The 16436-nt window shown below is 49.3% G+C and overlaps 6 protein-coding genes across 6 annotated transcripts; 4 read left to right on the top strand and 2 right to left on the bottom strand.

The window, feature by feature from the left end:
• Nucleotides 1-836: 836 nt before the first annotated feature.
• On the top strand, nt 837-2729 carry N7525_005442 (putative MFS transporter; the record flags this gene model as incomplete). The annotated part of the gene is made up of 6 exons (XM_002564764.1): nt 837-1032; nt 1098-1131; nt 1200-1364; nt 1449-1920; nt 1990-2317; nt 2422-2729. The coding sequence occupies 6 exons, from the start codon at nt 837-839 to the stop codon at nt 2727-2729; spliced, it is 1503 nt and encodes a 500-aa protein (XP_002564810.1).
• A 1075-nt stretch (nt 2730-3804) lies between these two features.
• Nucleotides 3805-4873, top strand: thiA (thiamine thiazole synthase; the record flags this gene model as incomplete). The annotated part of the gene is made up of 2 exons (XM_002564766.1): nt 3805-4150; nt 4227-4873. 2 exons carry the CDS (start codon nt 3805-3807, stop codon nt 4871-4873), a joined length of 993 nt encoding a protein of 330 aa, XP_002564812.1.
• Nucleotides 4874-5253: 380 nt separating this feature from the next.
• N7525_005440 (inositol phosphosphingolipid phospholipase) lies at nt 5254-6726 on the bottom strand (the record flags this gene model as incomplete). Its single annotated transcript, XM_061213405.1, has 1 exon — nt 5254-6726. The coding sequence occupies one exon, from the start codon at nt 6724-6726 to the stop codon at nt 5254-5256; it is 1473 nt and encodes a 490-aa protein (XP_061070426.1).
• A 293-nt stretch (nt 6727-7019) lies between these two features.
• Nucleotides 7020-8704, top strand: N7525_005439 (WD40 repeat domain-containing protein; the record flags this gene model as incomplete). Its single annotated transcript, XM_002564768.2, has 3 exons — nt 7020-7569; nt 7630-7793; nt 7853-8704. 3 exons carry the CDS (start codon nt 7020-7022, stop codon nt 8702-8704), a joined length of 1566 nt encoding a protein of 521 aa, XP_002564814.1.
• A 1162-nt stretch (nt 8705-9866) lies between these two features.
• On the bottom strand, nt 9867-10448 carry N7525_005438 (helix-turn-helix domain-containing protein; the record flags this gene model as incomplete). Its single annotated transcript, XM_002564769.2, has 1 exon — nt 9867-10448. One exon carries the CDS (start codon nt 10446-10448, stop codon nt 9867-9869), a length of 582 nt encoding a protein of 193 aa, XP_002564815.1.
• A 2358-nt stretch (nt 10449-12806) lies between these two features.
• Nucleotides 12807-15020, top strand: N7525_005437 (transient receptor potential ion channel family protein; the record flags this gene model as incomplete). The annotated part of the gene is made up of 2 exons (XM_002564770.1): nt 12807-14646; nt 14719-15020. The coding sequence occupies 2 exons, from the start codon at nt 12807-12809 to the stop codon at nt 15018-15020; spliced, it is 2142 nt and encodes a 713-aa protein (XP_002564816.1).
• Between the last annotated feature and the right edge of the window lie 1416 nt (nt 15021-16436).

Genomic DNA, 16436 nt, shown 5'->3' with positions numbered 1-16436 from the left:
AAGATACAAGTAAATTAGGTTCAAATCAAGTGAAGCAATTGGGATGCGATGGAGGTAGACAGGTCAAGAGCAATGAAGGATGGAGGTGTTCAATGAACGCGACACTACGCGGGAGATTTTTGATACGGTGGATGGTACAGACCTGAGATGCAGAACACCTGAATTTGCAGGCATCAGTGTATTCATAGTCAACCAACTAGTTATAACTATTTCCTCGGTTGAAAATGTTCATCTATTCATGCAAATTTGTATGAATAGGCAGTGGTTAATGAATAATTGATTGTACTCTTGTTTATATAGGAAATTCCGAAGAATGGATGCTAGCAGATAGGAAAAGGGGTACTCTATTTTGTACGCATTTAGGACAAACTAGCATTTTCCTGCAGAATATCTTTTTTTTCCCTATTAAATAGGCAAATAGGTATTCCTCCTTACGCTAGTCAAGATCAATAAAGGGAACACTCTCATCCCCTTGAAAGGAAGATGAAGTACATACTCCCCCAACCTCGGGCCTTTTCAGCTCTCCACCTAAGCTTTTGCCAATTCCTCCGCATTCTCTTTTGTCTCCAATTCTCCACTCAAATCCCCTTCGTCTGTCCCAGTGACCAATAGACACATCAATAGTCTCTGCAGATCAACCAATCACTACAAAACCTGAACTGAGCTGGCCATTATTTCCTGTACTATGTAGCACGTCTCTGCCGATCCTGGCTTGTTTTCCCTTTCGCCGAATAAGTATGACTCCGAGGCCCGGAGATCTGTCCGGTCTTTTCTCCCTTCTCTCCATCGCCTTCAGATCACTATCCCATTATCGACTGTGACGCCTTCGATTTACCATGGGTTACTCAGAAAGGCAGCAGCAGCCGGAGGATGTGATCCAAACAGCCCCGGATGAAGATATTGAGAAAAATACCGTACCCGCTCACGAGGAGAAACCGCCGACTGCAATATTGCCGGCTATTGACCCTGAGTTAGAGCGTCGAGTAGTAAGGAAATTGGACTGGCGTGTTCCAACATTATTGGGATTTTTCTGTATGCTTCGCACTGCAGACATTAAACGAACTTATACTCTAACCATGTGTGTCTGTGGTATCCAGATCTCCTCGCTTTCCTCGATCGAAGTAACATCGGGTTCGTCTGCAATACCATCTTTGGACCTGCAAGTGAAATAGCACAACCGCTGACAATGTAAACCATAGCAATGCCAAAATCGCCGGCATGGAAGAGGACCTCGGCCTCAGTGGAAAAAGCTACGCCTGGCTCTTGACAATCTTCTATATTTCATATACCGTGTTTGAGTTTCAAGCGCTGATGTGGAAGATTGTCAAACCGCACCAGTGGGCTGCCTTCGTGGTATTCTCCTGGTATGAATCCCACATGCAATGCTGTCACTCGGCTGGAATTGCAATTGCAAATCTATGAATCATGGACTAACGAACGATGATAAGGGGTTTGATGGCGACTTGCCAAGCAGCGGTCAGTAATTGGCAAGGTATGATGGCGCTCCGGTTCCTGATGGGCGTCTTCGAGGCCGGCTTCGGTCCCGGTGTGCCCTATCTGCTGTCATTCTTCTACCGCCGCCACGAGCTGGGTCTCCGATGCGGTCTGTTTCTGTCTGCCGCGCCGCTGGCAAATACATTCGCCGGCGCCTTGGCCTATGGTATTACCTCGGGGCATGCTGCGTTGGCGAATTGGCGATTACTGTTCCTGGTTGAGGGTGTTCCGGTCTGCGCGGCGGCCTTGCTGGCTTGGTTCTACGTGCCAGATAGCCCGCTGGACGCTAAGTTCCTGACTGAGGAAGAGAAGGATGTTGCGCGTGCGCGTGCCCTGCAACAATCCGGGGAGTCTGATCGCAATGGCAAGATCCAATGGAAGGAATTAGCCATGACGCTTCTCGATGTGAAAGCGTGGATTACAGCAGTAAGTGGAACATCAGCATCATTGTGTGTGTTTTACGGACAATTTGCTGACGGTAACCCGTGTACCTAGTTGATGTACTTCAGCTGTAACGTCAGTTTTTCTTCTCTCCCCGTGTTCCTACCCACCATTCTCAGGGAGATGGGCTTCACAGCCATCAACGCCCAGGGGCTCACTGCACCTCCATTCTTCGCCTCATTTCTGGCGACAATCGTGACCACCTGGGTAGCGGATCGAATTCAACAGCGTGGATTGATGATCGCAGGTTTATCACTGGTTGGTGGCGTGGGGTACATCCTTTGCGCGACTTGCACATCAGTGGGTATCCGATATTTTGGTGTGTTCTTGGCGGCCTGTGGGATCTTCCCCTCGATCGCCAATATTCTGCCGTGGGTTCTGAGTGAGTCATTTCCTTTTCGGATTAGAGTTTCCTTTTTTTTTTTTTTTTTTTTGTTTTGTAAAGGTCTTTTACTGACTGGACGTGTTACGTTGCTCATTGTACAGACAACCAGGGCTCCGATACACGCCGTGGTGGAGGTATTATCCTGCTGAACCTGATCGGTCAGTGTGGGCCTTTCCTGGGTACCAATATCTTCCCAGATGAACAAGCCCCCAGGTATGTAAAGGGCATGGCAATCTGTGCCGCTTTTATGTTCTTTACTACCCTCCTTGCTCTGTGTCTGCGTGTGCTCCTGGTATGGGAGAACCGACGTCTGGACAAGAAGTATGGGCCTCGCATTGAAGACCCGAAAGCTGTGGATGGCCCGGTAGCGGAGGATAATTACGGTGCCAATTACCGTTATGTACTGTGATTTTTGAATCCTTCAGAGATCACTGCACATTCTTGTCTGCTTTGCGTTCTCATATATATCCATGGATGCCCTGTGACGACTATGATGACTATGATGTCAGAAAGCCCAAGCTCTTCGAACGAATATTGAAATCTGTATATAGACTATATTTTCTGTCGAATTTACAGATGTACACGCGACTCCAGGTGGATCTCATTTCCGATAATGACTGTTCCCATTCTGTGATCCTGGTACTTTGGCCCCCACGTACATATATAGTAGGTAGCCAGACATCGATGTACTACACCCAAATCTGTAGCCTAAACGGCGGTGGTCCTATAGTATAAGAGTTATATGTTATATTCCCTATTCAAGAAATCTACAATGTACAACATAGTTACCTTTCCTCGCGGGACCTACTCCGTGGGGCAAAGTAACAAGCCCGGGGCGGAACACTCCGGGCCAGTCATGAAGCCAAAGGCCAGAAGAGCTAGAAAAGCCAGAAAAGCTAGAAACGTCACTTGAGAGCATTTCATTCGTGCAACGTACAACATAGCTCACCGAGGAGTCCACCGGAAAACCGGATAGAGTCGGAGAATATGACATCTCGAGTGGGATGGCGGGGTATGACTGCATAAAAGGTTGGCCCTTTCTCCTTTCCATTCTTCTTCTCTTCTCTTCATATCATTCCACTGAATCTTCATTACAACAGTAACTATCTACCATTTATGTATACTTGTATATCCGCAGGGCTGACTCTCGTTTAGATCCCAAACGGACAAGTACATACTGCCCTTCCTTTGGGAGCCATGGATACTCTTTGGCTGGGCACATTATCCCTTAGGGATCAAGGTATCTCAGGTAACTTCTGGGTGATGAGCCGGTGTTCGTTCTTGCGTCGGTGGTGAATCCAATGTCTCTCTCGGACATCAGATTCATCCTCGGCGTGGGTTCGTTCTGAGATTATACGGCCTTTAACTTGATCTGGATAATACCAGCGAAAGGATCATGCCCTCCCCTCCCCTTCCCCCCCAACTTGAGTAGTCAAACTAACCAAGGCTCAAAGTCAAATCTTCGACTTGATCTCTGAACCATTATGTCTCCTCCCGCTGCCATGTTTGAGTCTGCTACTGTTGCCCCTACCGGCATCAAGGGCAAGGTCATCGTCCCCGAGTCGGTGACTACTACCCTAACCGGCCAGGGCCAGTCAAAGCTCCTTGAACAGTTCGGCAACAAATGGGATGAGTTCAAGTTCGCCCCTATCCGCGAGAGCCAAGTCTCGCGCGCCATGACCCGACGCTACTTCCAGGATCTGGACAACTACGCCGAGAGCGATGTTGTCATCGTCGGCGCTGGTTCCTGTGGTCTGAGTACTGCCTACGTGCTCGCCAAGGCCCGTCCAGACTTGAAGATTGCCATCGTGGAGGCCTCTGTGTCGCCCGGTTAGTCTTGTCCCTATGGGAGCAGACTCTCTCGTAGTCCACCCAAACCAACACAGCGTCACTAACAAACACATAGGCGGCGGTGCCTGGCTGGGTGGTCAGCTATTCAGTGCCATGGTCCTCCGACGTCCCGCAGACGCCTTCCTGACCGAGCTCGGCGTGCCCTTCGAAGAAGAGCCGTCGAACCCCAACTTCGTGGTCGTCAAGCACGCCTCGCTGTTCACGTCGACGCTCCTGTCAAAGGTTCTCACCTTCCCGAACGTCAAGCTCTTCAACGCGACCTGCGTCGAAGACCTGATCACCCGTCCAGACGGCAACGATGTCCGCCTCGCCGGTGTCGTCGTCAACTGGACCCTCGTCACCCTCCACCACGACGACCACTCCTGCATGGACCCCAACACCATCAACGCCCCGGTTATCGTCAGCACTACTGGCCATGACGGCCCATTCGGCGCTTTCTGTGCTAAGCGTCTCGTCTCCATGAACGCTATTGAGAAGCTGGGCGGTATGCGTGGCCTTGACATGAATGCGGCTGAGGACGCTATTGTTAAGAACACCCGTGAGGTCGCTAAGGGTCTTATCATCGGTGGTATGGAGCTATCGGAGATCGATGGCTTCAACCGTATGGGCCCTACTTTTGGCGCTATGGTTATGAGTGGTGTTAAGGCCGCTGAGGAGACTCTGCGTGTCTTCGAGACCCGTAAGCGCGAGTGTGCTGAGTAAATTCGCACTCTCTTGTGCTGGCTCGCTCTGTCGTTTCTGCCTGCTTCTTGATACTGGTGGACGGTGGAGGTTTATGTAGCTTTGATGATGACGATTTCTTAACAAATGCACTTCACGCTCATTTTGTGCAAATCCTCTTCCATTTGGACCTGTAGACAAGTATTTTATCTCGAGAAGTTGATCTTGCTTTCGAATTATGAATTAGTTTTGCCAGTCGAGGATAAGACTAGCCGGGCATGTTATACTACACTTTTGTAACCAATATAAAACATACAGATAAGCCACGCCATTAAGCCACGCCATCAAGCCGCATCTCCCATGTATCATGCTCTTTCCACAAATCAGCTCGTGAAAAGGAAAACAATCAATCATTGCTCCGATCACTCTGCTTCTTTCGGAACGGTACCTTTACCACTTTCCGCGGCAACCACCAAGCTCCTAGCATTTCTCACCTCCCACTCAAACTCCTTCAAGGCCCGCAATTCACCAGACATGAACAGTCCGCCAATCAAACCATCCAAAATCCCAGCGCCGAAGTTGAGCGTGCTGACCAGGACGAGGATGAATCCGATGTACGTGCGGCTGCCAACCCACCAGACGCCGACCATGCAACCAATAGAAACCACAATAGACACCAGGAAATGCGCCAGGCGCCAACGGCGCTGAGAGCGTTCACGGTCAACGTATTTGTGAATGACCTGAACGATGTCGTCATATGTGTCTGGGGAAAGAGAAGCATTGGGGGAGACGGGCTTTGAGCTTGTTTTATGCAGGGAGGGAGAATTGGGAGAAGCTGGAGCAGAGTCTGTGGAGTGGGAGGGAGGGTATGTCGGTACCGAAGAACGGGTGATGACAGCCTCAACGGCGAAGTGGTCGCTCAGCGAGCAGAGAAGAGTGGGATGGCGCTGTGTCATGGATATCTGAACTGACTGGACAGACCAGGTAGATGGCGGGAATGCAGGCGGATAGCCACCGTCACCGATGAAGATATAATCCAGACGTTTGCCGCGCGGGTCAGGCGTGTCCTTGTCAACGACAATATCCTCACCCTTATCTAAGCGTTTACGCATCGCCTCAGTCCAGCGCCAGGTATTGAATGACCCATCGCACGTAGCTCCATTCTCGGTGAGATTGAACTCAGCGGTGGGAATCGGCCGATTCCGTGCTTTTTCAACAGGATCAATGGCAGCCGCAAGAGACGAGTCTGGGTGCAGCTCCCGCCAGGCATCGCGAACAGGGCTCTGCGCGGTGATAAGACGGTGCGCAAAAGAGGAAGGCAGCATGTTAAAGTCGCCCAATCCGATGACTAGGTGCCCGCGTTCCGCGGCGCCACGCATGAGCTTGGAGATCTCCCATGCCTGTGCGGTCCGGTGGCAGAGATAAGAGTCGTTCGGTTCGCGCTCATACGGCGCGTGCAGGTGGGTGCAGAACACCTCGGCGACGTCAGCGGTACCAGGACCGAACCGAACGCGCGCGCAGGCCACTCCTTTCCCCACGAACCAATCTCCTCGGAAGAATGCCGTTGGTCGGCCATTCAACGGGTATCCGAACATGCTGCTTTCTTCGATCGGCCATTTTGACAGAATCGCCAATCCCGCGCCAAATATGCCCCCGTAATAGAATTTCCCGTACGGCAGGATGTGTCGAGTCTGATCGCGAATGCTTTCATAATCCTTCTGGGTCCAACATTCTTGCAAACCGACTATCTCTGGCGGCGGGCTGGCTACTGCCAATTGCCGCCCAATCTCTGACATGCGTTCATGGCGGTACTTAGCGATGTATTTGAGACCCCAGCAGTTGAACGTGAGAATGCGGATGTCACTCGGAGCTTTGGAGGGGATAGGGCAGACCATTTGGCCCGATATTGACTGGAATGAGCTTTCACAGCTATTTCAAGTTTATTAAACGGACAGAAAGTGCTCGATAATGTGCTAAAACAACCCTGAAAGATATTGTTCCGCCTGATGGTCTACGAGTTCACGTGGTTTAATATGACGCAGCTGAGAAGCCTGCCTCCAGACTCACCGCCTTTATATTGTGCTTCGCGACGCGTCTGACATTTTCGGGTTCTACATTGACTTGTTGACCTTATTTCGGCGCATTCGTGTTTATTTGTTTTGGATGCTCTTGCGCATCCTATTCCAAAATGGACCGCGCCAATCCCCAGCCTCGCCGCCGGGACCCTCGCGCCCAATCTCCGGCCGAGTCTTCCTCCGACGAACTCGCTGCCGGCTCCGACCATGATGAAGCGGCACGCCGCCGAGCCAGCTGGACTCTGCAAAAGGGCATCACCCCACTGCGCCCGCAGAAGACCGGACGTCTGTACAGCGAGTCCGAGAGCCCTGATGAGCTAGCTGTGGATGCCGACGAGTACTGGCGTTCTTCACGCAAGCACAACCAGCGCCGGTCCCCTTCTCCGATCGCCCGCCCTAGCATCCGTGACGACCTCTCTCAGGGCGAGTCGGATGATCTTGCCAGAGATGATGTGACTGGCTCAGACGACAACCAGGAGAGCGACGCCGACAACTGGTCTGACCGTTCTGCCACGCCTATTGCTCCTCCGCCGCCTCCTCCGCCTCCGCTGCCTCCCAAGCCAGAGCATCTGAACTACAAGGAGAAGTTTGTGATGCACGGCCACGTGCGCGGAGTGTCGGCTGTGCAATTCTCGCCCGATTGCTCTATGATTGCTAGTGCAGGTATGTATTATACTCATGTTCTAGTTACTACACGGCTTGATAACTGACTTTGCGCAACAGGCGCCGATGCAGCTGTCAGGGTCTGGGACACTGCGAGTGGTAGACTCATCCATATCTTTGAAGGTCATCTAGCTGGTATCTCTACTCTTGCCTGGGCCCCTAGCGGTGACTGGATTGCAACTGGTTCCGACGACAAAACGATTCGTTTCTGGAACGTGAACACCGTAAGAAAACCCATCTACCATTTTATGTTCCAGCGCCTCTTACTAATGTTTTGATACAGCTCAAGGCCCACACCAAGGTCTTTGATGGCCATCATAACTACGTGTATCAAATCGCATTCGCACCAAAGGGTAACATCCTTGTCAGCGGTTCCTATGACGAGGCTGTGTTCATGTGGGATGTTCGCCGAGCACAAGTCATGCGCTCTCTGCCAGCGCACTCCGACCCTGTTGCCGGTATTGATGTTGGGTTGGACGGAACCCTTATCGCGTCGTGTGCTCTGGACGGACTTATTCGTATCTGGGACACCCACAGTGGCCAGTGTCTCCGCACCCTGGTTATGGAAGATAACCCGCCTGCAACCTGCGTCAAGTTCTCCCCCAACGGCAGATACGTCTTGGCCTGGACCCTGGATGGCTGTATCCGGATGTGGGATTACGTCAAGAGCCGCGTCATCAAGACATTCCAAGGTCATGTCAACAATAAGTACAGCTTGTCGGGATGCTTCGGTAGATATGGGCCCCAGGGTGTGACCTACAAGCCGCCCTTGTGCTTCGCCGTCAGCGGCAGTGAGGATGGGTCTATTATCTTCTGGGATATTGTGAGCAAACAAATCTTGCAGCGCCTTACAGGTCACTCAAACGCTGTCCTTTGTGTTCACACGGGTACACTGGAAGGCAAGCGTCTGGTTGTGAGCTGTGGAGCGGACAAGACTGTTCGTCTGTGGGAGGAGGTGAATGAAAATGACGGAGGACCTGACGACGATAACTTCAGCGACACCACCCCTACACCTGAGTCTCACTCGCAAAAGAGCACCCCTGCGCATGATGCACATGGTGATGATGATATGACTGATGTCTCTGCTGTGCATTCCATTGCTGCTACCCCGGCGGAAGATGTGACTATGACATGATCTTTGTCATTTATCTAACGATTTTTCTTTCTTTCTGGGTGGGCGAGTCTTTTCGAGAAAAGGAAAATACCCCGGCGTCTGGAGTTGTTCACATATGGACAATCTGTTTTTCCCTGCTGTTTTCACAGCTTGGGCTTTCATTATGGCCGATGATACGTCATCTGCTTGATACATGTACTTGCATTGCATTCCAACATGTGACATATCGAGCGAATGTAATTATCTAGAGGCTGATAATTCAATTTTTCACTCTTCACATTTGAGTAGCAGAGCTTAGTTCGTCTTTGGATCGGTAAAAGTGGCATCTTCTGGGTCGCCTTACTGTTCTTACGCCAACATGGATCCATTTTCTTTGTTGATAGAAGGCGGGAGCCACCTATATGACTTGGCGGGCATTGGAAAACGATGATATCCCTATCGAAAGGGAATGTCAGCTCTATATGAATGCAGCAAAGGCTGCAAGGAATATATTGACGCAGTGCTGCATTGCCACTATCTTCCCCCCCCCCCCCCCCCAACCTAGTGAGTGTCTAGTAACTATCTAGTCAGGTCTATCTGAGAGTAGATGCAGTGAATCACAGCTCACTTCTGACTGTTTCTGGAAGTGTGATATATGGATCCGTTCAACGTGACGACAGCTTTGTTATTTGAGAAGGATCTAGCAATATTCATGTGGCAGAGTATCTACCTCAAATGGCTACGACCTACCCAGATCTTCAGTCTCATCACATAGTATATTCATTTTCATCTTAGGGTCATAAATGGGTTTATTGTGCTAGCATGTTGCCTGCAACTTCCCACACTATGTTGTATATACCTGACACTAATCGCATGATACAAACAAGCTGTCCGAAAACAATGACCTGACAGATGCCCGGGACCAATAATTGCTGCAGGTCACTAGATACAGTCAATGAACAGTATTGTGAATATTTCTACTATAATGCACATTGGAACCAATTGTCCGCCATGTGACATGGAGGCCATAAAATAGTTTGTACAAAACTAATACTGCAATGGAGTTTCACTCCAATGCCCTATATATCCATATAGTTTATATTTGTCATGACATGCAGAATAAATCTGGTTGGATGATTGAACATACAGCCCCAAATGAACGCTCAACGCCGAAAATCGAAGGGTATCTCTTTCAACAAGCCATCTAATTGCGGACGACTTGACTCGCTGTAGCAGATGCGAGATCTTCCGACTCGCTGGGTGCCAGACCAGACCCAAAATTACCAGCCCAGCCAGCGGGAGGTGTGCCATATGACTGAACAGACCGAGCCCCATCAACTTGCTTGGTATCTGTTTTCCCAGCCAAGGAAGACCGAGCAGGAGTCTGTGTCTTCCTCAGCCCGTCATCATTCAAAAACCGACGAAGTGACTCCTTGCCAACTTTATTATCAACCACCACCAGTAGTTCATCGTATGTAATTTGAGGATTCGCATGGAAAGCTTCCCGGATTCGGGCTCGATCCTCGTCCTTCAGCTTCGACGGTCGGCCAGAGCGGGCTAGTGAGTGATTATTGACTCGGTTGCTTTCTCGGAGAATGGTGGATTTGATGGTTGAGAGGGGGATATGCGGGTATTCATCATGGATTTGTTTGTAGGTCCATTTGGCGGTGGTTCTGAGCACACAGAGCCGGGTGCGAATGAATGGATCGAGTTCGGCCCCACGTCGACGAGATCTTTTCTCGGTTTTTTCTGGGGTCTCCGGCTTCTCGAGCCCCTCGGGCCCCATGGTAGCGAGCTTGTGCCTGGAGAGGGACGTGATGAGGGGTGAAATGGGTGTCTTTGGTTGTCAGCCACGATGTAGTAGGCGGTATGGATATTACATTTTCTGCCGTGTGCTCTAATAGGAAGGTACGAAGTATATACCTTTCATTTTTGTATTCATTCAGGTGTTCGCCTTGTACAAGTAACAGGTAGGTGAGTTTGCTTGTAGTATAATCGATTATGCTTGACATAGTGTTTATTCTGTGGTTTGCGACCATTATTGATTATTCCAACATCTAGTGATAGTAGGAAACAAGACATTAAAAAGGATACATATATTGTTGCATTATGAACATAATTTTCTCGCCAGCCAGGATTATCTTGAGCTTGGATATCAAAATAATTAGAATCCAATGCTGTGCCCAGGTGAAGGACAGAAGCCGTACTCCGTATAAACGGCAGACTATTTTTTACAACATTTGGATAATTGGGGGGTTTAGAGAAAAAAAGGTATCTACAATATGTGATTTACCTGGACCTTAACTCTAGACCTCGTATTTTAACTCTTGAGTGGGAAATCTTTTATGTTGTTTTCATTAATACTCCGTAGATTATCTATTCTTTGGTGGGACTTTTCCTGAAGACGGGATCAGTCCCCTATTTTGGAGTTGCTCCATTATTTAAGATCATCCAAGGAAGGGTTTGTTCATTTTGGTGACAATCAACCTGAAACCATGAAACATATATATTTGCAAGGCTTTTCTACAGATTGCTCGGTGACTGCCCTCTAACAACAAGCTAGTTCGTACAGAAGACGGATCTCGGGAGTATACTCTACAGATTATGTATGGACAACTAGCAAGCATGGTGGAAGGCCCCGGGCTACCAGAGGCTGTCAGTGATAATCACAACAATAATTGCTGGTGTCCATACGGAGTACAACATAGGCTGTCAAAGGCGATAAGAATAGATCTTGGTGATTTAGGGTGGCACTCTAGCGCTTGGCCCTGTCTCACATTGATGATCGGACCATAGAGTGAACCCACATAGGTCTCAAATTTAATTGTTTTTACACGCTCATAGTTTCCAAGATGTATGTGCAGTACGCAAATGTGATTCCTACAACATACAACATTAGTTCTGGACTCGATTGATTACATGCATTATAACAAGATTTCCAAGAACATTATGTGTCCATCTAGAAGCCTGTAAGGGGTCCACTGGCAAGTCTAGAACTGGGATTGTGTGAGGATCTTCGATCGGCGCTCCAATCCTAAGCCCTGTAGCTTTCTCCCATCCTTGTGTATGCGACGCCTGCCCCGCGAGGGGCACACGTCATACATAAGATGTATCTGAGCACTGTGATGGGCATGTCTGATTCGTGAAGAAGTGGATGATGGATACAGAACATTCAAGTTTCGGTTCTGCAGGTACCGCTATCCCCGAATACTGTACCGCCGTACCTTGCGCCGACGTAATAATGTATGAATTAATTTGAATGGTCGAATCATAATTCGTAAACACGAGAGGCAATTGACATCCCGTGTTGCTGTGGCTGGTGTGGCGTTTGGAAACCCCTTGGAGGAATGTGTGTTCCATGGGTGGGCGACCGGGAGAATTTTTAGCGCCCACTCCTTTGGGTCATCTTAGGCAGGAACCTTGGTAACTTGAGTGGTTAACCTTGGGTTGAAATGGTCTGGTGGGAACCTTGGAAGCTTTAAATATGAGCTTCAACTGCTTATGTATGTACGGAGTACATTGACTCCTTTCCTAATTGACGCGATTAGATCATATTTTGGGAAATAATACGAGAGAAGAAAAATAAAAGATATAAATACCAAGCCTAATGGAAATAGTAACATACCGAGCGTTAGGTCTAGACTGAAACGGGGGGCCAATCAGTCCCAAATTCAGGGGGCCAAGTTTTTAGACTAATCGTGTAGTAATTCTACGATCCAGCCCTGGGAGACTTCTCTTTTCCTCTTCCACAGATCATCGCATTGTGAGAGGGGGAATCTCATTCACTAATTCCCAGCCGCTTCCTCTCTCCTACTACTCTCGTTCACTGCCTGTCGCTCAATTATTTACAGCACTTGGTTGCTCGAAGAACCAGTGTCTCACAATCCCACTACGTCCTTGCGACCGTTCGACTCATTTATTATTATTTATCTTTTTATTTCTTTCCTCTAGCGGGTTGATCCTGCTTTTCCATTTGACTTTTACCCCCTGTGCACTTACCCACAGTCGCTCCATATATCGTTACCACCCGTCCGATCATCGCGCGAGTCGATCCCTACATCCTTGATGAATACGCGCCTCCTTGGTTCAAACTGTTAGATTGAGATTGGTATAACATATTGAACATCAATTGTGCCTGGCCAACATGCAGAACTTCATCTGGGCTCTGCTAGGCCTGGCCATCGTGCCTCAAGCCCTGGCAGCCGACACCCTATCCACGAGCGGATTCAATCTGTGCATGACCGACTCGGCAATCAATGTCCAAAAGATGGATGTCACCTACACTCGTTCTACTGGAGTAGTTGTCTTCGACGTGGCTGGTACCAACGCGATGAAACAGAATGTGTCGGCGGCTATCACCGTCACTGCCTATGGCAACGAACTCTACCGCAAAGAATTTGATCCCTGCGGCAACGACATCCATGTTGAAGAACTTTGCCCCGTCCCCAAGGGCACTTTCAAGGCGAGCGGATCCATGGAGGTTCCGGCCGAATATGCTAGCCAGATCCCTGGTATCGCATTCAACATGCCCGACTTGGATGGTCAGGCAAAGCTTATCCTTAAATCCAAGGAAGGAAGCCACAGTAACGTGGCGTGCATCGAATCTCAATTATCCAACGGCCACACCACCAACGTCGGCGCGGTCAAATATGTCTCGGCAGGCATTGCGGCAGGCGCTCTAGCACTGAGCGGTGTTTCTGCCGTCGGCTCGGCAGGAGCTGCTGGATCAACGACATCCAGCCCTGGATTTGGCGATGTAATGGGCTGGTTCCATTCCATGGCCACCAATGGCATGCTCAGTGTCGCCTACCCCCAGGTCTATCGCAGCTTCTCCTCGAATTTCATGTGGAGTACTGGTATGATCCCCTGGCCTGGTCTGCTGCAGTCCATCGACAACTTTCGGGCGGCCACGGGTGGTAACTTGACCACGGAAAGCTATGAGTACCTGAAGAATCAATCTATGACGCATAGTAGCTCATCGTCCACCAACACAACGAAACGGAGCTGGGATTACACCCTCGAATTCGGCCAGATGGTCCGTCGCTCGGTTGAAGCCTCCGCCGATGATAGTGTTTCGGAATCGGACAGCTCTTCGGACAGTGACGAATCATCGAGCACGGTCAGCGACCTGAAGCAAGTCGCTCAAGATCTGATGGTTCCTTCTGCCGATGTTTTCATGACTGTTCTCGTGATCTTCGCCATCGTTATTGCTGTGGTTGTCGTCGGTATTCTTTTAATGAAGGTCGTCCTGGAAGTGTGGGCGCTGTATGGCAACTTCCCTGACAAGCTGTCCGACTTCCGGAAGGATTATTGGGGCTTGATGGCACGGACAATCACCAACATGATCCTTGTGCTTTACAGTATCTGGGTGCTATACTGTGTCTACCAACTACGAAAGGGTGATTCCTGGGCAGCAAAGCTGCTGGCTGCGATAACCCTCTCTCTCTTCACAGCGCTACTTCTTTTCTTTGCGATTCGCATCGTCTACATGGCTCGCAAATACAAGAAGGCCGAGGGAGATACCGACAGCCTGTACGAGGATAAGGAAACATGGAGAAAGTACAGTCTGTTCTACGACAACTACAAGAAGGACTTCTGGTGGCTCTTCATTCCCGTCATTATATATGCATTGGTCAAGGGTTGCATCATCGCCGGCGGCCAGGGCCACGGTCTGTTCCAAAGCGCCGGACAGCTCGCCTGCGAAATCCTTCTGTTGGGACTCTTGGTGTGGAGCCGCCCATATGCCACCAAGGCATCGATGGGAATCAACATCGCCGTCCAGGTCGTCCGTGTTCTGTCCATTGCGTGCGTCCTGGTCTTCGTCGAAGAACTCGGTCTTTCCCAAACAACAAAGACCGTCACCGGCATTGTCCTCATTGTCGTGCAGTCTACTCTCACTGCAGTCCTCGCCATTCTCATTGCAGTCAATGCGTTCATCACTTGCTGCCGCGAGAACCCACATGCTAAGGCGAGAAGAGAAGCTGGTAAGTCAAAGCTACCTTGTGATATGCGTCCCATCCCAACATGTGCATATACTAACGATCTCTTTCTTAAAGAAAAAGCAAACCGCGACATCGACGACCTCACTCCTCTGGACGCCCGAGACTCTCTCCTAATGGACCACCCACAGCGCAAGGAGTACGCCGAGATGAGCAACTTCAACTTCACCGGCCCATACGAGTCTTATCGAGACGAGCCCAAGCGAGCCGGATCACCTGGCAGCAACGAACGCGATGGCCTAGTCTACAATGACTACGGTGTAGCGCACGGACGCAGCACAAGTCCCGACAGCCACCGCTCGCGAAGCTCCATCGAAGGCCGTCATCCCACAGCCCCGGGCTACGGGATGGCATATTAAAAGAAAAGAAACAACAAAAAAACAATAAAAAACAACCAACGAAAGCGTCACAGACTTGATATGACGTTACACTTCTTTCTTCTCTCGCATCTTTCCACCTTCCTTCCTACTCGACCTTCTTAGATCTGACACGCGCGCTGTGGCTTGGGAGTTACTTTTTTTTGACGGTTTTAGCGTGCTTGAAAATGGCGATCTTCCCGCCTTTAGATGCATCTTCTTGTGTGATATCACTTCCATTCTTTTTTCATCTTGTCTCTATACATACCTCATTCATTACCATGTTTACCATCTATCCATTTATATTACAGCTTGCAATTGATGAGCATTTCTTGTATATTGATTTTTTAATCTTCCCTGTGTCTTATTGATACATAGTCTTGTGGCCCTGGAAATGAGTATATTGCTTCAAAAGTACCATGCACTACATATATTCTTAGAACTTGGCCCCAACAGCAGCCCGAGGTTGAATTCGAGTATTCCACCCCTTCTTATCATTAAGCATTGGAACATAACCCCATAGTATTTTGAACCCTGTATAACTGCCTCGTAACTTATCATTCCTACATGTAGTTGAGACAGGTCTACAGATAGAAACGTTGGTATATATAATGGAAGCGCGATGGATAGGTAGAAAGAGCAACTCAAAGCGACGAATCCTTTACCTGAACAATCTTGTGAAAACAAATTACTACCTGGTAATTTTGCTCTTAACATGCTGCAAGCTGGGTGGTTACATTGTCAGTAGGGTCTCACAAAGCACGCCAAAAGATCTATGAACTGGGTTTTGGATGATGCGCCTACTGGCCAATCTCCCCAGTCACGTGGATCGTGTGGCCCTATCTGGAAGACAGCCCATGCAATTAATTTGATCATCACGCCATAAAAACAAGGATTCTGAGATCAGATATGCATTTATGTCTAGCTAGAAGTAGCTTTAATTCCAATCCAGTAAATTAATGTACACATAAGAGCCCTGCGTGGCTTGGTTGAGGCCTGTCGCGCTGGTTCCCACAGGCACCAAGGAGGAGCCACAACTTCTGCAGCTTTGTATATTGAAGTTTTTTCCTTCGAACACCGAGGACCCTACGCCCTACGCCCTACCCTCTACGCCCTACGCCCTACCGCCTACGTGATCATCCACAACATAACTCGAATGAGCACTATCGACTTTTGATTGTGAGGCTATCTCCACAACAAAAAGTAGTGTATCGCCGAGCTTCAAACGAAGATTGAAGACGGGCCCTCACCGATTACCGAACAATTTCCCTCCCGCTTAGCGCGGATAGCTTCAACCCAAGCTTCCAACGTTGATCCTCAAACCTCGACCCTCGCGAACAGAAACACAAAGGCACCGGACGAGATAACCTTGAAGTGAAGTCAAAGAGTATGGGAAACGCCAATACTAAACAGCTCGCC

The sequence above is a fragment of the Penicillium rubens genome, assembly GCF_028828025.1.
Source record: "Penicillium rubens strain IBT 27055 chromosome Unknown utg000002l_segment0_segment0, whole genome shotgun sequence".
Taxonomy (NCBI): Eukaryota; Fungi; Ascomycota; class Eurotiomycetes; order Eurotiales; family Aspergillaceae; genus Penicillium; species Penicillium rubens.
This window is presented reverse-complemented; position numbering and strand designations above follow the sequence as displayed.